At 55.0% G+C, this 21,218-nt stretch overlaps 1 protein-coding gene across 5 annotated transcripts in view; it reads left to right on the forward strand.

Moving 5' to 3' along the window:
* The window catches only part of Atp2b3 (ATPase plasma membrane Ca2+ transporting 3), a 45,628-nt gene that overhangs the window by 8,184 nt on the left and 16,226 nt on the right, over positions 1-21,218 (forward strand). For 3 of the 5 annotated variants that reach the window (XM_019208006.2, XM_019208007.2, XM_019208009.1), the window contains exons 4-17: positions 392-517; positions 1,084-1,209; positions 3,516-3,557; positions 5,038-5,202; positions 5,471-5,685; positions 6,019-6,261; positions 6,766-7,007; positions 10,814-11,048; positions 13,415-13,594; positions 13,674-13,761; positions 14,097-14,203; positions 16,872-17,063; positions 19,335-19,548; positions 19,656-19,867. In XM_019208006.2, the coding sequence (XP_019063551.1) occupies positions 392-517; positions 1,084-1,209; positions 3,516-3,557; positions 5,038-5,202; positions 5,471-5,685; positions 6,019-6,261; positions 6,766-7,007; positions 10,814-11,048; positions 13,415-13,594; positions 13,674-13,761; positions 14,097-14,203; positions 16,872-17,063; positions 19,335-19,548; positions 19,656-19,867 (2,387 nt within the window). The remainder of the gene's footprint in view (positions 1-391; positions 518-1,083; positions 1,210-3,515; positions 3,558-5,037; positions 5,203-5,470; positions 5,686-6,018; positions 6,262-6,765; positions 7,008-10,813; positions 11,049-13,414; positions 13,595-13,673; positions 13,762-14,096; positions 14,204-16,871; positions 17,064-19,334; positions 19,549-19,655; positions 19,868-21,218) is intronic. The other 2 variants (XM_019208008.2, XM_019208010.1) reach the window with 1 other exon arrangement.

Raw genomic sequence — 21,218 nt, forward strand, 5'->3', positions numbered from 1 at the left:
TATATATATATATATATACACACACACACACACACACACTTTTCCAGATCACTCTTTTAATGACCCTCCTCTTCTGACCAGGCCTCCTACTAATACATTCAGCTACTAAGCTCATCAACGCATTAATTCACTGATGAGTATAGCAGCCACATGATCCTATCACCTTCCAAAAGTCCCACCTTAGGAGATGTGAGACTTTTGGGGGACATTTTAGACCTAAACCATGACACCCTCCCAAAGGAGGAGACTGAAGGAAAAGGGCTGCCCGGTGCCTTTCCCAGGAGGCCAGGCACATCTCAAGGGACCTCACCTGGGGAGCTTGGAGGAGGCAGTGGGGAAAAAGTTCCTAGAGACCCATAGTCTTTGGTTCCGGCTCTGGGCTGACCTTTAGGAGACCTGCTGCCTGCTGATGGTGTGCTCATCCAGGGCAATGACCTCAAGATCGATGAAAGCTCCCTGACAGGCGAGTCCGACCACGTGCGCAAGTCAGCTGACAAAGATCCCATGCTGCTGTCAGGTGAGGGCCACCTTCCCACCCAGCTCAGCACAAAGCCATCTTGGAAGCCATTTGGCCCAGTTGCCTGCCAAGCTCACCTAAACGATGGCTTCCCTAAGTAGCCCTGTCAGTTGATGGTGGCAGCTGCAGCCACAGGGTAAGGAAGTAGGTGCTGCCAGCTTAGCAGAGCCTCTGTATCTGGAATGGGAAGCACCAAGTAGGGGAGAGCTTGCTGGGGCTCAGCATAGTGCTCTTCCCAAATCCAGACCCTTGAGAGGGCCCAGTGGACACAACACTCCTTTTCCAGAAGGTTATGACTTAGCCCAATATTTAATCCAGTGGGAAATGTAGGCCCCTGGGGGATCCTGTGAATAGCTAGTCACCTGCCTCTCTGTGGGCCTCTGGGTCCTACCTAAGTCAGGGAGCAGGCTGCAGTTTAGGTTTAAGGTCAATACAGTTCTAGCGACTTTTGGGTGCTCGGTCAGTCCCTGACTCTGGGATTCCCTGGGAGCGAACCTGCAGGCACTGAACGTGTCACCCACCAGGTGGCGCAAATCTCCGTCTCAGTCTCTGTGTTGCTGTGCCAGGCACTCACGTCATGGAAGGTTCGGGAAGAATGGTGGTGACAGCTGTTGGTGTGAACTCCCAGACAGGCATCATCTTCACCTTGCTGGGAGCTGGCGGAGAGGAGGAGGAAAAGAAGGATAAGAAAGGTAAGGCAACACCGACTTCCGGTTTCCAGTGCTGATGGCGGCCCTCCAGCTTTTTCTTTTCGTCTGCCTGTGGAAGGTCCCCCTCTGGAGAGAGCCAGACCTCCCCACCCTCCTCAGGTCACAGCCCTGCAGGCCCGGCCTGACTACTGCTGTGACTGGGGCCCATGCCTGCCTGCCACTTCTCGGCTCTGGCCTCTCCTGCAGCCCAAACCAAGTAGGAAGCAGAGATTTCTAGGCTTGTGCCTCCCGCCCAAGAGCATCTACCCACAAGTCCAGAGAATCCACGAATGTGGCTTCCTGCCAGATGCCTCCAGCAGGGCCCTGGGACCAGGGAGTCAGCAAGGGGACAGTCAGTCTCAGGCTGTAAACGGCCTGGACCTGCCCACCCCCAGCCTCACAGGGACAGGCTGGCATAAGGAGGGACATGCTAGCAGCCCCAGCCTGTGCCATTTCTTCATAGCCCCCAGCTCCTGTGCGCTTCTATTGCTAGAAGCTTCCATGGGCCTTGGCTCCTGGTAGCCTGCATCTTCCTGCATGGGCACCACCCTGCTCCCAGCTGGCCAGGCCCACTGCCACCTCCCCTTTGCTCCATCAAGCCCCTGTCTCCATGGGCCTCAGGCCAGGGTCCCTCCCCAGTGAGCACCCGGGGTACACAGGCAAGTGGGTGGGCCCTAGGCATCATATGGGCTGGGCTACACTGGGCTAGAGTCCCCAGACCCTCCCCCCTCTCTCTTCCCGGTGGCCTCTTGGTCACAGCTGGTGGACCCCACAAAGGGCCCTCCACTCCACCCCACCTCCACACCAAGGCTCCCTTTCTTGGACTCCTGATGCCTCTACTCTCGGGGTCCTTTGGTCCCTTTGCATGCTCTTGGCCTGCTGCCCTGTCCCTTCACTGTCCATGTCTTTCACAGCTTGGTCCTGGCCCCCTCCTCTTTGAACTTGACCCCCACCTCGCTCCTCTCCAGCACCCTCAGACTGTGCAACTTGGGGCCCCAGGTGGCTGGCTTCCGGGGAAGAGCTCACTGTGCCCAGCATCTCTCCCTCAGCCAGCCCCAGCCCTGACTCCCAGGCATACTTGGAAGGTGCTCCCTGCCCACCTGCCTCCTACTCTCTGTAGCCGTGCCACTTGACTACAGCTCCTATGCACTGTTCCCTGAGAGGTGCCCCCCTCCCCTCAGCCCTGTCCTGCTCCAGGCCACCTCTCCCTGCAGCGCTCGCCCCAAGCCTCCCTTCCCAGAGGCCTCCCCTATCCCTGTCTGCACACTGGTCTGTAGCCTGTCCAGCAACACCACCTGTTGTGCTGTTTTGTCACCATGCTGTCATCCTGTGTCTCAGGTGTCTCCTCTGCCACCCTCTCAGTCTCCTTCACCTCTGAACTGCCCTCCAGCCTGCACAGGGGCCCTGGGCAGAAAGGATCCAATCTGTGCCCCACCTCCAGCTGGGAGGGGCCCCATCTTCCTTCTTGGGAACCCCAGAGCCTAATCCCACTGCCTAGGAGCCATGTGGCTCCCTGTCTGTCCCTGGATCCCCAGTGACAATGAGCTATAGAGCAGAAACCAGCAGGCTAAGGCACAAGCCCCCTTTACCCGGGTCACCTCTGGATCAGAGCCGGAGCAGATATGGCCCTAGCATAGCCCCTATAACAGACACCTTCCTTGTGCCCAGACGGGTCCACTGGGGCCCTGCCTGACCCTCCACTGCCTCCTTCCGCTCACCAGCGCTCAGGCGGACCTTTCCATGTGGTAGCCCTGGGCACACATGCAAGCCCTGTCATGGGTTGCCCTGGAGGTTCCGAGCAGGTACCGGAGACCTGACACAGCCCCACATATACACACAACTAATTGCCAGCAGGGCACCTGGGCACACAAACCTCATGGACAGTACTGGGAGAGTGGGCATCTCCCGCCCCAGCCCTGCGTGGCCTGGAGCCCCATCTAGGGTTAGCATTAGGGGTCCACAAAGCCCTAGCCAGGGGCGAGAGGTGGTGATATCCTGGGCTGCACTGCCCGTGCCCCAGCTCTGCCTGCCGTCCCGTGCGTGTGTGTGTGTGTGTGTGTGTCCTCACCACGTGAGTGTTCTCAAGGCTCTGTGTCTGTCGTTCCTCTTCCACTGTAGGCAAGCAGCAGGATAGGGTTAGCATGGGGTCCACAAAGCCCTAGCCAGGGGCGAGAGGTGGTGATATCCTGGGCTGCACTGCCCGTGCCCCAGCTCTGCCTGCCGTCCCGTGCGTGTGTGTGTGTGTGTGTGTGTCCTCACCACGTGAGTGTTCTCAAGGCTCTGTGTCTGTCGTTCCTCTTCCACTGTAGGCAAGCAGCAGGATGGGGCGATGGACAGTAGCCAGACCAGAGGTAATGCGGCCAGGAGCTGGGGGGGCTGGGGGAGGGGCCACTCATAGCCTGCAGAAACTGCAGCTGGAGGCCTGGTGAGTGGTCTCGTCCCTGCCCAGGAGTGGAGGGGGCACCCTGAGATCACTCCCAGCCGCCCACCCACAAGCACTGCCAGAAGCCCAGAGCGGCTGCCTTAGGGGGTGGCCCTCTTGTTCCTGCAAAGAGTGAGCACCCTGGTCTGTTTGGCCAAATGAGGAAACTGAGGCACAAGCGAGGGTCACTTGTCTAAAGCTCTGGTCCTGGACCTGTGGGGTTGCCAGGCGAGCACCCTTTCAGCTGAGCCCACGGGCCAGGGTCATGGCCAACACCCAAGGGGCAGAGGCCCGGGTTCCTAGTGAGTGCTAGGAGGCATAGGAAAATGTGACTGGGTGGCAGAAGGCAGCCTGAGGAGAGATGTTAGCTCAAATCGGTGCTCAGCTCTAGGTGACAGGAACATGGGGAGGATATAGCATGGTCCTGGCCCCCACGAAGGTCACAGGCAGAAACAGATAGTTGGAAGATCCATGTGGCATGTGTTTGCCCAGACACCTGGGGACCCAGGCACTAGGGCAGGGTCACCCAAGCCAGCTGCAGCTCAGAGCATGACTGAGCTTGACAGGCACTCAGGACAGGACAGTGCAATGGCTGGAGCCCTGGGTTGAGGGGGTGAGTGAGTGGAGGTAGGGCACAGGCCAGAGTGGTCTAGCTGGGCAGGGACTGGCATGTCTCAGAGGCATCTGGGAGAAAGGAGCTACAGTGAGCGGCCTCAGGTTCCTGGGTAGGGAGAAAGGGTGCAAAGGCGATGCCATGTGCCAAGAGCACCTGGCAAGGAGGACACGAGAAGGGTAAGCTCGGGGACCCCGACTGCCAGTCCAGTGGCCCCTTCTGTAGATGAGCTTACCCTTCCCCTGCTTCACTTGTGTCCTCCATGCCAGGCACTCTTGCGGGCCCAGAGAAGGCCCAAGGTGTGCGAGGCAGTGAGGGTGAGGCGTGAGGGACCTCCCCGGGAGAAGCAGAGGGAACCCAGAGGGGCCAATGGGAGGAGGCAGCCGAGCAGCAGCAGGCGGACAGGGAGGAGGGGAGCCAGGAGACAGCTCAGACGTCAGGGGCGGATGAGCCAGCTTCAGCTCCTGGAGCACTCTTCAGACCTCAGGCCTCTGCTGTCAGGTATGGAGACGTGGCCACTGTGTCCGTGTGCCTAAGTTCTTTGTGTTGTGTCTGTGTTCCCACGAGACAACCCAGTCTCTGTCCCACCAGGATGGTGCCGCAGCAGCCCGCCTCCCTCGGGAGGGCCTGGGCTTAGGTAGCTGCACAAGGAAGGCCATGTGCAGCTTGGAAATACGCGCACCCCCACTGAACCCCATTTCCTCTATGTGGTGTGGCATGTCACCCCACTGATAGTCTCCTGAGCCCTTTCCCCTGGCTGGGCCCTAACCTCGCTCCCGGGCTCCTTTGTGTACAGCCAAGAAGCAGGATGGGGCGGTCGCCATGGAAATGCAGCCCCTGAAGAGCGCAGAAGGCGGGGAGATGGAGGAGAGGGAGAAGAAGAAAGCCAGCGTGCCCAAGAAGGAGAAGTCGGTCCTGCAGGGCAAGCTCACGAAGCTGGCTGTGCAGATTGGGAAAGCAGGTGGGGACAGCTGGAGGGGTTGGGGGCACACTGGGCTCCTGGGGATGGCACCAGGGCACATGGAGCAGGGAGAAGCCGAGTGGCAGGTTGTGTAGGCTCCATGCACAAAGGCTGTGTTCTAAGCCATCCCCCGGGGCTGCCTCCCCAAGCATGGGGCAAATGTGGGTGCCCTCGGGAAGGCCCTGGGCTAGCTCAAGCCAGCTGCAGCCACAGTGGCCCTAACCTCTTCTCCCCTCTCCACCGCATGGCCTCCACCGTGGCCGGGCAGGGCTGGTGATGTCCGCCATCACCGTCATCATCCTGGTCCTCTACTTTGTCATCGAGGCCTTTGTTGTGGATGGCCGGGTGTGGCTGGCAGAGTGCACGCCAGTCTATGTGCAGTACTTTGTGAAGTTCTTCATCATCGGCGTCACTGTGCTGGTTGTGGCCGTCCCCGAGGGCCTGCCTCTTGCTGTCACCATCTCCTTGGCTTACTCTGTGAAGGTAATCACCAGGCTTCTGATTGGTTCTGTCCCACAGACTCAGAAGCAGGAGTGGGCTGTGGCAGGCGAGGGGCTAAGAGGCAAGAGACCTGGGGGATGCCTGTGACACCAGGAGTGTGGGAGAGCCACAGGCCGGGGGCCCTGGGGACAGCAACCCCCTGGAGTCTGCCTGCTTCCTTGGTTTGGCCACAACCCAGCCCCGTGCCGACAGAGGTTCCCAACGGGCTGTTAGTGCCACACACACGCCGTGTTTGGGTTGACCATCTCTCACTCCCCTTCCCCTGCCACACAAACAACCCAAGCACCTCCCCCACCCCATCTGTGCCCTTTGCAGAAAATGATGAAGGACAACAACCTGGTCCGCCACCTGGATGCCTGCGAGACCATGGGCAATGCCACAGCCATCTGTTCAGACAAGACGGGCACGCTCACCACCAACCGCATGACTGTGGTCCAGTCCTACCTAGGAGACACCCACTACAAGGAGATTCCAGCCCCCAGCGCCCTGACCCCCAAGATCCTTGACCTCCTGGTCCACGCCATCTCCATCAACAGTGCCTACACCACCAAAATACTAGTGAGCAGGCACAGGAGGGCAGGCTGGCAGGGCCGCTGCAGGGCGAGGGCAGGGGCTGGGCTGGGGGCATGGCATGAGCATCACAAGGGGCTTGCGAAGCCCCCTGAGGAGTTTCAAGGGACTAGGGGTGCAGCTCAGTGGCAGAGCACTTGCTTAGCATGCAAGACGCCCTGGGTTCTGTGTCCAACACCGCAAAGAAAAAAAAACCCAAACAAACAACACAATCAAGAGCTTTGGAGCAGAACCTCTGGGGTCCTGGCGACCTCCCTTCCCGTCCCTGGCACAAGAGAGTGCTCTGACTGCTGGGCAGGGTTTGGAGAACGGCGGGAAATCAGCCCATAAGGGCTCACTTTGCAGCTAGTGCAGGGCCCATCTTAGTCCACCCCGGGCCTTCCTCTGCCACCCTGCCAGTGTGGAGGGCACGGCCAAGCAGAAGCCCGGGCCCGGGGACAGCACGTGGGTGTTCGCAGCCCCCACGCTATGCCGGCTCTCCTCGCCCTGCAGCCTCCAGAAAAGGAAGGCGCCCTCCCACGCCAAGTGGGCAACAAGACTGAGTGCGCTCTGCTGGGCTTCGTGCTCGACCTGAAGCGGGACTTCCAGCCTGTGCGGGAGCAGATTCCGGAAGAGAAGCTTTACAAAGTGTACACCTTCAACTCGGTCCGCAAGTCCATGAGCACGGTCATCCGCATGCCCGACGGTGGCTTCCGCCTCTTCAGCAAGGGGGCCTCGGAGATCCTGCTCAAAAAGTGAGTGGGCAACAGGAAGGAGCCAGGGACTGGGTGGCTGGGGGCTACCTAGGGTAGTCTTGCTTTATGTCTGTGGCAAAATAGGCCTAACGTGCAATTGACTATTTAACAACTTTAAACTATGTGGTTCGGTGGTATTAAGTATATTCACAATGTCAGCCGTCACTACTTCCGGTTCCACAACATTTCTATGGCCCTAAAAAGAAACCCGGGATACATTAAGCAGTTACTCTCCAGCCCTGGCAACCAGGGCTCTGCTGTCTGTCTCTCTGGATTTGCCTAACTGGACAAGTCATACAAATGGAATCATATACCTCACGGCATTTGTGTCTGCCTTCTTTCCCTGAGAATAATGTCCGCTTCTATCAGAGTTTTATTCCTTTTTGACAATTGAATACCATCCCTTTGTATGGGAAAGACCACATTTGGTTTCCCCATTCATCTGTGGACAGACCAGGGCTGTTTCTACAGTTTGGCTATGGTGAATAATGCCTTGAACATTCACGTACACATTTCTGTTTGAACACATTTTCAACTCTTTTGGATATGTGCTGTGTTAACTTTCCATTGCTATAATAACTAGATGAGCAACTTATAAAGAAAAAAGGTTTATTTTGGCTTACAGTTTTAGAAGTTTCAATCCATGGTCTATTAGCCCCATTGAAAGGCACTACACCATGGGAGGAAGTGTGTAGTGGAGCAAAAAGCCACTCATTTCATGGCTGGCATGAGAAGAAGGAGGAGAGACCACGGTTCCATTACCTCCTTTGAGGGCACACAGCCAGTGACCTAAAACCTCCCCCAATAGGCCCCACCTCTTAAAATTCTACCACCTCCTGGTAGCACCAAGCTGGGGACCCATAGACCTCCGGGAGATGCTCCAGATCCAAACTATAACATCCCACCCGATCCACACAGGCTCATGGCCACCTCATAGTGAAAAATGCACTCAATCTATCCCTGAGAGTCCCCAAAGCCTTAACAATTCCAGCACTGCTCAAAAGTCCAAGTCCAAAGTCTCCTCTCAGACACAAGGCAAACTCTGAGCTGTGAGCCCCTGTAAAATTCAAAATGAAGTTGAACACTGCCAACATGCAGTGGCACAAGGGTAAACATTCCCATTCCAAGAGGGGAGAAATAGAAAAGTCATATGGGAAGATAAGATCAAAACCCAGGAGGGAAAACGTTGAACCTGAAATCACCAGGGCCAGCATCTGGGACATAGTATGGTGGGATGTGGGCCCCAGGGACTTAAGCACCTCCAACCTTGTGACTTTGCTAGGTGCAGCCCACATGGCTTCCCTCGGGGTTAGCTTTGCTCTGCCACACATCACCTGCCCACAGGTCTTCCTTTGCAATCTGGCTGGAAGCCTCCAAGGCCCCACAACTCTTGCACTCTGCGTACCTGCAAACCCAGCATCAGATGATGTTCAGGTCTGCCACAGGTGTGAGCTATACCTAGCCCCCCTTGAACCATGGCTCCTGCAGCCCTGAGTGCCTGGATGGGTGAACATACGGAAAGCAATCCCGGGAAAACAATTCCCTAGGTGCTTTTGGGTGTGCAGGACACCCTAGGGCTCTCTTCGACAAGGACTGTCCTGGAAAGTCTTCGACACAAATGTGTGTTTCTACATCTGTAAGCCTGTCATGGCGGTGGTCTTGCCAGTGTCTGAGTCCCTTTCCTGAGGTCCCAATGGAAAGGAGTAGCTTCTTTTTAGCAGTGGTTGCAACTGCACTCTCCTTAGCCAGAACTTCATGTGCACTTCTTTTCCAGTCAAACAGCAAGTTTTCCAAGTCTTCTCACTTGCTTCCTCCTTGCTCTCAATTCTCACAGTAAATTAGGCTTAAAGCAGCCAGTGATACCCATACCATCGCCTAAGTGCTGTACCGCCTTGAAATTTCCTCCACCAGATAAACGAGTCCATCACCTTCAAACTCAGACACTCACCAAGTCTCGGGGCATGGACAACATACCGCCAATTTTCTCTCCACAGTGTAGCAAGGGTGAGCTTCCATCCCATTATCTTCCAGAGCCCTCGCTCCATCTGAAACCTCGTCAGAATAACCTGGGCCATCCACATCTCATCAGCACACTAAAGACTTTGTCACTTTATCCCCTACAACTTTATCCCCGCAACAACTTCACTTCTTGGTGCCAATTCTGTAGGCATCCTTGATGTATTCCAAATTAACCATCACGTATACCTAGGAGTACAATTGCTGGGCCATGTGGTAACTCCATGCTTACGTTTCTGAGACCCCCTCCAAAATGGTGTCCAAAATGACTGCATTGTCCCATGTCCCCATCCTCATAATATTTGTTATTTTCTGCTGTGGTTATCGGCTTTCCCATCCTTGTGGGTGTGCGGTGGTAACTCGAGGTGGTTGTGACTTGTGTGTCCCTGGGCTCGGTGGTGCTCTGTAGGTCTCCTTTGCCTATGTTTGAGTTGGGATGTTTGTCCTTTTACTGCTTGGTTTGCAGTGTTCTTTATATATTCTGGATGCTGGATCCTCATCAAATATATAATTTGTGGCTATCTCCCCCAATCCCGTGAGTTGTCTTTTCACACTCCTGCGAGTGTCCTGAGATGCACATGTGTGGAGACTGTGATGAAGTCCCATTGCCTGTTCTTGCTGTTGTGGTTTATGTGGGGTTTCTTTCCGAGGCGATGAAAATGCTCTAGCTGGCTGTAGTGATGCTTGTACGTATCTGTGAGAATACCCTGAGAACCATTGGATTGCATACTTTCAATGGGCGAATTGTGTGTGGTACGTGAATTATATATCAATAAAGCTACTAAAAAACTGAAGGAAGAGTACACACCTCACATCGGAGGTCTCTGCACCCCGTTCTCAGCCTGCACACATCTTTGGCACTGTCCCCCATGTGCTCCTTCCCTCCCTTTAGCCCCACAGGCCTTGGGAACAGAGTTCTGACCAGGATGCCAGGCTTTTCCGTGCCCACAGCCTCAGCTGACCCGGTCACCAAATGCACCTTCGCCTGGCAACCAGCCTGGCATGCATGCCCCTCAGGTGGCTCAGGCAAAGGCCACCTCCTACCTGAAGATGTCCTTGCTGGGCAAGGGGTGGAGGCTGGACTTGGGTGCCCAGTCCTCTTTCTGTGCCTCCCCTCTGGTGGGCACTGTGGGCAGCTGCTGCCCTGGGAGTGCTGTCCCATCCCCCATCCCAACAGCCAGTTCCCATGTCACCAGTCTCCCTGTGGCCCCTGCCCCTGAAGGCCGCATTTACTTCTTCCACCACATTTGTCTCTGTGGCCGACTCCTGCTGGCCTGGTGCTTCTGAGGAGGCCCGGGGTCAGCAGAGCTTGGACTGAGATGGCTGCTGCCTGAATGCTTTGACGTTTCGTTTTTCCTGCCACAGCCTTTCATCCTTCCTCCCACCTGGGTCACTTAGCCAATAGCCATGTACGAGTATCCTGGGGCTCCTGGGACAAATTGTTGTCCCCGAACAAGTTGGCCTCAAACAACAGAAACTTGCCATCTCTCAGTTCCAGAGGCCGGAAGCCCAAAGTCAAGGGTGGACTGGGCTGTGCTCCCTTGAAAGCTGTAGGGGCTGATCCCCACTGCCTCCCCCACTTTCTGGAGGTGGCTGCCATCCTCGGCACAGCATGCATTATGCCCACCTCTGCCTGTGGTCACGTACCATTCTCCCTGTCCGTGCGTCTCTGCATTCCCTGTTTATAAGGGAACCAGTCATTGGCTAGGGCCCCCACCCTAATCCGGTGTAACCGGCACTGTTTCCTCTTGTTCTCTTCCTGTCTCCCCTCACCTCCCCTCCCTGCCCAGGTGCACCAACATCCTAAACAGCAACGGGGAACTCCGGAGCTTCCGTCCACGGGACCGGGATGACATGGTGAAGAAGGTCATCGAGCCAATGGCTTGTGATGGCCTGCGCACCATCTGCATGGCCTACCGAGACTTCTCTACAGGCCAGGAGCCCGACTGGGACAACGAGAATGAGGTGGTGGGTGACCTCACCTGCATAGCTGTCGTGGGCATCGAGGACCCTGTGCGGCCTGAGGTAGCCACCCCTTCTCTGGGAGCTGCCCTGGTAACTGTGCCCTGAGCCTGGGCTTGTCTGGTGGGTGGCGGGGTGGCCTTCTACCACATCTGGCTTTCCCTGTTGTCACCCCTTTTCTTACCAGAGTTCCAGGTAGAGCAAACTGGCCAGTGTCAAAATTCAGAAAGACTGGGTAGGGCAATCACTTGGGGCCCTCTGGGCGTATAGCTATCCCTCTCAAAATCTGAGCCCCCTTCACACGCTGGGCCCTGACCCGCACAGGGGTTCTGTGCCACCCACTAGAGGCTCCACGAGTGGGGAAGCCTGAGGGGACACAGTTTTGGGGGACAGGGTGGGCAATTCTCAGTTAAGGGCCTGGTTAGTTCGAAATGAGCTTCAGGACTTCTCTGTGGAATGTCAAGTAGCCCAGAGGCAAAGGCCCTGAAGGGAGGGACATTCCAGGGGCATCTTTATGTAGGTGACATTGCCAGGGTAATGTGTGGCTGTGGCAGTGGCTGACAAGAACAGAGTGAAGGAGAGCAGGTAAGCTCATCGGACAGCCATCGGAGCCAGCTCCACACATTGGCTGTGGCTTCGGTCTTTAAAGATGGGGCAACCTTGGGCAGGTAGAGTCTGAAAGAGCCCTCTGTTGCCCCAGACCCTCTCCATTGGTGCCGCTTCATGTCAGCAGCAGGGCTACCTCCATCCTGCCCATTCACCAGAAAAGCAAATTTGTAGAATGTGCCGGTGCAGTGGCCACAGGTCATTGTCAGCAGAGCAGCCTTGAGTCCCAAAGACACTGAGGTCATGCCTGGGAGAAATGGGTGGACAAGAAAGAGATGCAGCAAGCGGTATTTTTTGTAAGTTTTCATCTCAGATTATGTTAAACCCAGGCAAGTCAATAGAAAGCCATAAGGGAGACTCTGCTTCCGTGGATGCCATGGTGGATAAGGGGCAGGGAGAGGCCCAGGCTGGGTGATGGCAGAAGGACCCAGGGATCAGGGAATGACCAGGAGAGAGTCCAGGTGGCAGATCACAGTGACAGGGCCAGGTGGGGAGGCCAGGTGGGTCCCAGAAGACTGGCCAGCCAGGCAGTGCCTGGGAGGAGCCCAGAGGACCTGGTGAAAGTGCTGGCACCTGGGTGGCTGCAGCCAGGTGAGCTGTGGGGCTGTGCCCATGGAAGCCCAAGGCTAGCACCGTTGATGCCAGGGTGTGACCTGGCAACTGCTGCAGATGCCTGTCTGGGTACTGTGCTGTCAGGCCTTAGGGAGAAGGTGGGACAAGGAGGAGCAGTTCTTCCAGGAAAGCAAGGTCGCCCTTAGGTGCCCAGGCAGGTGAGGCACACCACTGCCTGGGGCCACAGCTACCAGGCCTCAGGCTCCTCATGGCCACTTGGTGGCAGCAGAAGGGTAGCACAGGCTCTGGCTTGTAGCTCATAGTCTTATCCAACATCCTCAGAAAGCAGAAAGTGGCTCTGAGGCTGGCAGGGCAAGACACATTCTGCAAGTGTGGGGTCCAAGCTCCCTCCAACAGCCGACAGCCGAGCTCTTCCCAGGGCTGGTCCTTCCTGGCCACTCCCAAGGCCATTCGCCTCAGGGGTCGTTGTCTGTGTCACAGCCTGAAATAGAGGTCACTCTGTTCTCACCTCCACGTTCTCCTGGCTGCTCTGGGCTGCCCTACTTTGCCCCCACCCCCACCCCTGCTGTCCTGTTTTTTTTTTCCCAAGCACTAGTGGCAGCTCCCTGGCCTTCCCTGTGAAAGGCAAGGCGCACTGCAGAGCCAAGCAGTGCTCTGCTTCCCGGCCTAGAGCTTGAGGAGGAAGCCTCACGTCCAAGGGAAATGGTTTAGGGTCTATGCTGTGACACAAAAGAAATCAAACGCAGAGACAAGCGAGTGCTGAGCTCAGAGCTTGGCTGCAAGCCGGCTCACTGCCGGGGGCCACCTGGAGTCAGGGCCCTGCTGACTGTCAGGGAGCTGGCAAGGTGACCAGGGTTGGGAGGTGACCTGTGGGCTGGTCCTGCTCAACAGCTCTAGGGCTGTTTCCCAACTGGAAAAAGACATTGCCAGAGTTGGGTGACTCCTGTAGCCACCCTGGTGACCTTGACAAATTTGGATATGAAAACTCCCTTCCCTGCTGTAAAAGCTTCCAGTGACTTCTTCAGCCCCACTTGTGCCGCGAGGGCCTGGGTCTGAGCTGTTGTGGGCTCCTAGGGCACAGTGGCTGAGGGGCTGGGGGAGACAACTCTTCTGTCACCTAAGAGACCCCACATGGGACCAGCCTTGCTGGAACTCAGAGTCCTGCAGCTCTGGATGCAGGGAGGGGCACAGCCCTGACACCAAACCCATCGGGCTTGGCTAGCCCCTCCCACTTATGCCATCTCTTGCAGGTCCCTGAAGCTATCCGAAAATGTCAGCGTGCTGGCATCACGGTCCGCATGGTGACCGGAGACAACATCAACACGGCCCGGGCCATTGCAGCCAAGTGTGGCATCATCCAGCCTGGGGAAGACTTCCTATGCTTGGAGGGGAAGGAGTTCAACCGGAGGATCCGCAACGAGAAAGGAGAGGTAGCCCTGCCTCCCACCCCCCACCCCACCCCCACGCACACGCCTGCCTTGGCTCTGCAGTGTCCCTGTGCCTCCCCAGATAGAGCAGGAGCGACTGGACAAGGTGTGGCCCAAGCTGAGGGTGCTGGCCCGGTCGTCTCCCACCGACAAGCACACTCTGGTCAAAGGTAAATGAGCTCGGTCACCCTCTTACCTGTGGACCAGTAGCAGCTCCCCTGCATGCCATGACAATTACTTCTGAACACTCTATGCCCCACTCCCAGATAGGTCCCAGGGCCTGCCTAGGAAGCCAGGGTCCTCGGCTCTAGACCTTCTGCTTCTAGAAACTGGAGAATAGAAAATGTCCATGCAGGAAGGGCCCATAGCGGCCACTCCCTCATCAAAACAGACAGGGAACTGAGGCCCAGGAGAGGGAGATGTTGAGGGCCCCTCCTTTCTACCAAATCAAACCACCCTGGGTACAGATTACACCAGCCTTGCCCTGTCCTGTTCTGTGTTCCAGGAATTATTGACAGCACCACGGGTGAGCAGCGGCAGGTGGTGGCAGTGACTGGGGATGGCACCAATGATGGGCCAGCCCTCAAGAAGGCGGATGTGGGCTTTGCCATGGTAAGCCCTTGTATCAACCAGCTTTCCCACTGCTGCTACCAAATAGGTGACACCCACAACTTAAAGGAGGAAATGGTCTATTTGGCTCAAGGTTTCAGAAGAGTCCATGCATGGTTGGCTGCTCCAAGGCAGGAACAGCATAGAGGGAAGGGGTAGGAACCAAGGTTGCTCACGTCAGTGGTAACCAAACATGCAATAATCCCTTACTCAAAGTTGGAACAGCCCCAGAAGTTTTCAAAACTCTTTCTCTGACTAAAAACACTTAGCTATGAATCACTTTAAAAACAAAACAAAACAAAACACAAATTATATACTCCCAAGGTACAATAGCACAGGGTAAACTTTCCCATTCCAAAGGAGGGAATAGAGGAATAGAACAGAAATGGACCAAAGTAAGACCAAAAGCCAGCAGCACACATTAGGTCCTGTAGCTTCACATGCAGTGTGGACATGGTGGTGAGATAAGAGCTCCAGGGGGCTTGGGCAGCCCCAACCTACAGCCTTGCTGATTGCATCTCACATGGCCTCTCTTCACGCTGGCACTGATCACTGCCTGTGTCTTTCCCTGGCGTGTGTTCCACATTCCTGGTATCTCTGACTTCCTAGGGTCTCTACTGCATCTCTCACTTCATTCCCACAGCTTCTTGCACTGGCCCTTCAGGGACTCCTTGACTGGCCTTCCAGGCCTTCCTTTGAAATCTGTGTAGAAGCCTCTGTAAGCCTACAATTCTTGCATTCTGCATGCATGTGGGTGACACCATGACCTGCTGTCAGTGGGAACAGTCACCGGGTTCCCTTGGACCATGGCTGCAGCAGCCTCTAAATGAGCATGTGGCTGAGCACAGTGAAATGAATGCAAGGGAGCCAATTCCCTAGGAGGCCCTTCTTGAACAGAGGTTCCAGGGACTCTCTTCTCAAATGAAAGATGTCAACTAATAGTGTCAACTACTTCATCCTTAAGCCTGTGATGGGTGAGGCCTTGCTGATTTCTGAGATGTCCTGAAGGCATCTTTCTTCTTGTCCCTGTACAAAATATGTAATATCTTTTTAAGGGTGCTGATCCCTTCAACAGCCATACCGCCTTTGGTCCCAACTCTACACAGTTCCTTTCAGGCCATAATTTTAAGTTTTTCAGATTTTTCTGCTCTACTTTTTGCCCTGATTCTCACTTATCAGTCTAGCTCAAAGCAGCCAGCGATATCCATCCCACAGCCTGAATGTTGGGCTGCCTTGAAGTTTCCTCCTCCAGATCAATTAGCCCACCATTTGTTTGTTTATTTATGGTTTGTGGGGTTTTTTTTCTTTTTTTTTTTTCTTTTTTTCTACTCCACCACTCTTAATCTCAGTCTCCCACAAAGTCTTGGGACACGAGAAAAATGTAGTCAAAAAAAATTTTTTTTTGCCAGAGTGTAACATATGCAACCTCTAGTCCAATTGCCAATGAAGTCCTTTTTCCTAACTAAAACCTCCTGAATCTGGCTTTTACTGCCTGCATTCATATCAGTATCCTGGTCTTCTAAGTCCCAACCAGAATTGCCTATCAAACTTGGCTTACAGCATCTGAAGACTTCTCTAGATGCCATCTCCAAACCTTTCTAAACTCCTTCTACAAACCAGTTCGAAAGGCTTCTGAACCACGTGGTCACATATACTTACAACAATGATCCCATTCCTCTGGTGATAGTTTCCTGTATTGGCTTTCTTATTTCTGGGACACAATACCTGACACCCCAACTGAAAGGAGGTGAGGTCTAATTTGGCTCACGGTTTCACAGGACTCAGCCCATGGTCAGCTGGCTCCAGGCAGAGATGTCATGGCAGAAGGACATGGTGGAGAAAAGCTGCTCAGTTCATGATGACCAAGAAGCAGAGCAGGGGAGCTGTGCCAGAGAGGGAGGGGCAAGGGACTAGACATGGCACCCAAGTTCATGCCTTTATGACCCACCCAGATTCACCCAGAAGTGTGTTTTACTAATCCCCCAGGCACTTCTGAATCCAGTCAAGTTGATAAATCACAATTAATGGTCACAGTCACCCCATGCCAGGCTGGCTTACCATCGTAGACGAGACTTGTGACCCACAGACATCAGATTTATACCCAACAGTGGGTATAAATGAGAACAGGTTGCAGAGTGCTAGAAGGTTCTTTCTCTCACATCCTAGCAGTGTGGGCCTGAATGGGCTCTGCCTATTAAGGGACATGTATGTGATTTGCTTAAGGACATTTGGTGTGATGGCACCTGAGGTGACAGTGGGGCAAGGGTCTTGTCAGTGGTGGTCCCAGTCTGCCAGCACCCACTCCTAATCCACTGAGTGAACTCTAGGCCCAAAAGTGATTAGCAGAGTCCCCAGTGGATTCATCCCCTGTACTGTGTCCCTGCTGCTCATATGGGGCTAGTTCTTTCCATAAAGCCCTGACCCTACCAACCAGGGTGGCATGCCAGACACTGCCCACATGGCTGGCCCTGGGCCTGCAGGGAACTGGGGTTGGCAGCAGCCTGGTGAGCCATGTCCCCACTTTATGGAAAGGAGCACACTTTGAGTGCAGCAGACGATGGACCTCGCGTGGCCTTCCCGGACCCCACAGGAGAGGGGAGACCAAGCCAAGCTTCCCGGCACTGAGGAAGGGGCCCCGTGGACACTGTGTGTGTTTGCGTGCCATCCCCAGGGCATTGCGGGGACTGACGTGGCCAAGGAGGCCTCCGACATCATCTTGACAGATGACAACTTCACCAGCATCGTCAAGGCGGTCATGTGGGGCCGAAACGTCTACGACAGCATCTCCAAGTTCCTGCAGTTCCAGTTGACAGTCAACGTGGTGGCTGTGATCGTGGCCTTCACAGGCGCCTGCATTACTCAGGTGAGGTGCTCAGGCCCAATGGTCAGGTTGAGAGCAAAGTTTTTTTCTTTGCTGTAGATTCTTTCTCTGTTTTGTTTGTTTTGGTACTGGGGATCGAACTCAGGACCTTGCGCTTCTGAAGCAGGCAGCAGAACCACTGAGCTAAATCCCCAGCCCTGTTTTGTGTTTTTGAGACAAGATCACACTGTGCAGTTCGGACTGGCCTTGAACTCGCTATATACTCCACGCTGGCCTCCAATTTGCAGAGATCCTCCTGCTTCAGCCTCCTGAGTGCTGGGATGACAGGTGTGCACCACCACACCAGGCTCTTTGCCACAGATTCTTTAAATTGTATTCACATACCAGAAGACTAGCCATTGGGGGGACACAATCCAGCTGGGTTTCAGCATATTCACAGTATCGTGCAGCCATCACTTCTCTCTACTTCCGAAACGTGTCTGTGGATCCCAAAGGAAACCTGTACCCATTGGCAAGCACACGCTTGCCCTAGCTCCTGTCTGTATGGAGCTGCTGGTCTGGACGTTTTACATGAATGGACTCAAGTAGTTTTTGGCCTTTTCTTTTTTTTTTCCTCATTGAGTTTATTAGTACATTTTAGGTATACAGTACAGTTACATTCATCATTGGGATCTTGTACCTCTACATGACAGGTCTTGGTTCTCATTTTTTCCCCTTGTCCCTGCCCTCCCTTCATCCCCCTCCTCCCCTCCCCATTTACAAACACTTTATTTCCATTTTTTCATTTTCTCCTATTTTTTTCTTTTCCCTTATTACTTTTCCCCTACCCTAGGAAAATGGATACATATTGAGGATATACTCCTAAGTGAAATAAATAAGGCCTTTTCTATTTGCGGCTGAAAAAGAGCCTGCATGGCACCCGCCATTCCTTGCATCTTGCAGACTTGTTTCCATGCTCCTGGGCCCCATGGGATGCATACTTCACCCGTAGCAGAGCTCCTCCCCTTCCTCAGTGGTCTTATTCGCCTCATCCGCCAGAGTCCAGCGTTTGTTTGTCCCATGTTGGATAGTCATGGTTGTGGTCAGTGGGGAGCTAAACTATTGCTGATCAACTTGGTCTTTACAAAGATTTCTTTTAAAAATCGAGATCTAGCCAGGTGTCATCCCAGCATTTGTGAGGCTGAGGCAGGAGAATCGTCACTAGTCCAAGGCCAGCCTGGGCTACATAGTGAGTTCAAAGACAGCCTGAACTACATAGTGAGACCCAGTCTCAAAAAAAAAAATTGAACCGGGGATTTAGCTCAGTGGTGCTGCTGCCTGCCTCAAAAGCTCAAGGTCCTGAGTTCGATCCCTGGTACAAAAAAAAATTTGAGATCTAATTTACATGACATAATAAAGATTTGAAAGTGTACCATTTGAAGATTTTTCATATATTCACGCTGTTGTAGAATCAAGGCCGCTAGCAACTCCCAGGACATTCTGATCACCCACAAGGAAACCCCACATCCATTAGCCACCCTCAGCCTCCTCCGCCTGCTCTTGGACCCCTCCTCTGCTCTCTCGGTGGACTTGACAGTTCTGGAAGTAACCCATGAATGGAGTCATGTGACACACAGCTTCCTGCCTCAGGCTCCTGTGAGGCTGAGTTTTACAGAACAACTCAGAGGGGATAACAGGAAAGTGGTGTATTCACTTTCCTGTCATGGGGACACAGTACCTGACACCCAGAACCTAAAGGAAGAGAGGTTTAATCTGGCTCACAGTTTCAGAGAACTCAGTCCATGGTTGGCTGGCTCCAAGGCAGGAGCATCATGGGGGACGGGTGTGGTGGAGCAAAATTGCTCAGTTCTTGGAGGCCAGAGCAGGGGAACAGCACCAGCCAGGAAATAGGCCACAGCCCAGCTATAGATCCCCAAGTCACACCTCCAAGACCCACCCAGACACACCCGAAAGTGTGCTCCACCAGTCCCTCAGACAGATCCAAAGCCAATCTGGGTGGCACTGTGCCTTAACCACCACAGCAGGTCAGGTTCAGAGGTTTGACCTCTTCCTGTCCCAAGGAAGGCATGAAGAACAGCCACCACTGTGGTCTCGAAAGGCAGCACCCTGTCATTGGTAGAACTGGCTGGGACTTTCAGCCTCTCGCTGAGGCTTTGGACCTCTTCAAGATCACTGCTGGTGGCCAGATGAGAGACGTGACAGGGACCCGAAAGCCCAGTGGAAAAAGCCCGCCAGCCTAATGGAAACGTGGTCTGGAGATGCCCCGTGGTCTGGGACACCGAGCCTACGTTGAGTTTTCTCCCCTCTCTGCAGGACTCCCCTCTCAAAGCCGTGCAGATGTTGTGGGTGAACCTGATCATGGACACCTTCGCCTCTCTGGCCCTGGCGACAGAGCCCCCCACAGAGTCACTGCTGCTTCGGAAGCCATATGGCCGCGACAAGCCCCTCATCTCACGCACCATGATGAAGAACATCCTGGGCCATGCGGTCTACCAGCTCACCATCATCTTCACGCTGCTCTTTGTCGGTAGGTCAGCACTGTCGCTGGCTCTGTGGGGGGGGGGCAGGCACAGCAGTGGCTGCGAGCCTCTGTGGCTGCCGGAAGTCCCTCAGCCCTGCACCGCCCCCCTCCAGGGGAGCTCTTCTTTGACATCGACAGCGGGAGGGATGCGCCACTGCACTCGCCGCCCTCTGAGCACTACACCATCATCTTCAACACCTTCGTCATGATGCAGCTCTTCAACGAGATCAACGCCCGCAAAATCCATGGCGAGCGCAACGTCTTCGACGGCATCGTCAGCAACCCCATCTTCTGCACCATTGTGCTAGGCACCTTTGCCATTCAGGTAGCGGGGATGGGCAGGGCTTCGGGCTCCAGGCCTGCGCCAACACTGGCCTGTTGGTCTCCGTTCACAGAGCTTGACTGTGGGCCCTGGTGGGCACAGCCTCCCTTTGAGGCCAGGAGCAGCCTGCCTTGGATCTGCCCAGGCCCACCATCCCCATCGCCTTCGTCCTGGGGGGAAGAGTATGCCCAAGGCTGGCATGTTGATCCCTCTGCCTGGGGGAGGGTGACGGGTCCTAAAACACAGTGACTTGGAAGAAATCACAAGTGTACTAAGGTCCAAGGGCCAGGAGATGATTGGCATCGTAAGATATTCTATGACACAGAGCCCAAGGGGACAGGGCACACAGGAAAAGGGGTGCCGTGGCTTCCCCAGGATGCAGTGGGCTGGAGGGCAGCTACTGTGAGTGTTTTCTGCCCACTGTGGGGTGGGGACTGTCGCTGGTAGCCTGGCACCTGGCTCTAGGAGGTGAGGGGCTCTGGGTTGCAAGGTTCCTACAGGAAATGCTTGCCAGGGAAAAAGAGGGAGCAGGGCCCAAGGCAAGGTGATTCTTGTGTTCTGGGCTTGGTGACCTTCCTGTCGTGGGCAAGGTGACCATCTGTTATAGACAAAGTGCCCATCTGTTATGGGCCATGCGACCCTCTTGTTATGAGTGAGGTGATCCTCCTGCCATATGCAAGGCGACCTTCTTGTTGGGGGTAAGGTGATCTACTGTTTTGTTTTGGTACTGGAAATTGAACTCAAGGCCTCACACTTGCAAGGCAAGCACTGTGCCCCTGAGCTACATTCCCAGCCCAAGGTGGCCATCTGTTATGAGCAAGGTGACACTCTTGTTATAAGCAAAGTGACCTTGTCGTGGGCAGGGTGACTCTCCTGGTGTGGGACAGAGTGGCCCTCCTGTCCCGAGTCTGGTGTGTGTGTCTACAGAGTGGGCGCTGCAGTGTCCCATTGGCAGAGGCTGGGAATATGGTCGGTAGCTATACCCCACCCAGAGGCCAGAGCTGCTAGTTACCTGGCATGCACAGGAGCTGGGGCCGCATGCCAAGTACATGCTGGCCTGCCATAGAACCCCTAGCCCCATGGTCCAAGAGTCAAAGAAGCCCTCTTTAGGTGCTTGCTGAGGGAGATGGACGGGAAGGAGGCCCAGGAAGAAGAGCCCTTGCCTCCCCTGGGGAGCGGCCCGGCCCGGCAGGCGGGGCAGGGGAGGGCTGGAGCACAAAGGGCACAGGTGCTGTGCCCGTGGCAGGATCTGCAGCTACCACACCCACCCTCCCATCCCCTGCAGATCATCATCGTCCAGTTCGGCGGGAAGCCCTTCAGCTGTTCCCCACTGTCCACGGAACAGTGGCTGTGG

Source organism: Fukomys damarensis, unplaced genomic scaffold (genome assembly GCF_012274545.1).
Source record: "Fukomys damarensis isolate Sample0158 unplaced genomic scaffold, DMR_v1.0_HiC HiC_scaffold_39, whole genome shotgun sequence".
In the NCBI taxonomy this organism is placed as follows: domain Eukaryota; kingdom Metazoa; phylum Chordata; class Mammalia; order Rodentia; family Bathyergidae; genus Fukomys; species Fukomys damarensis.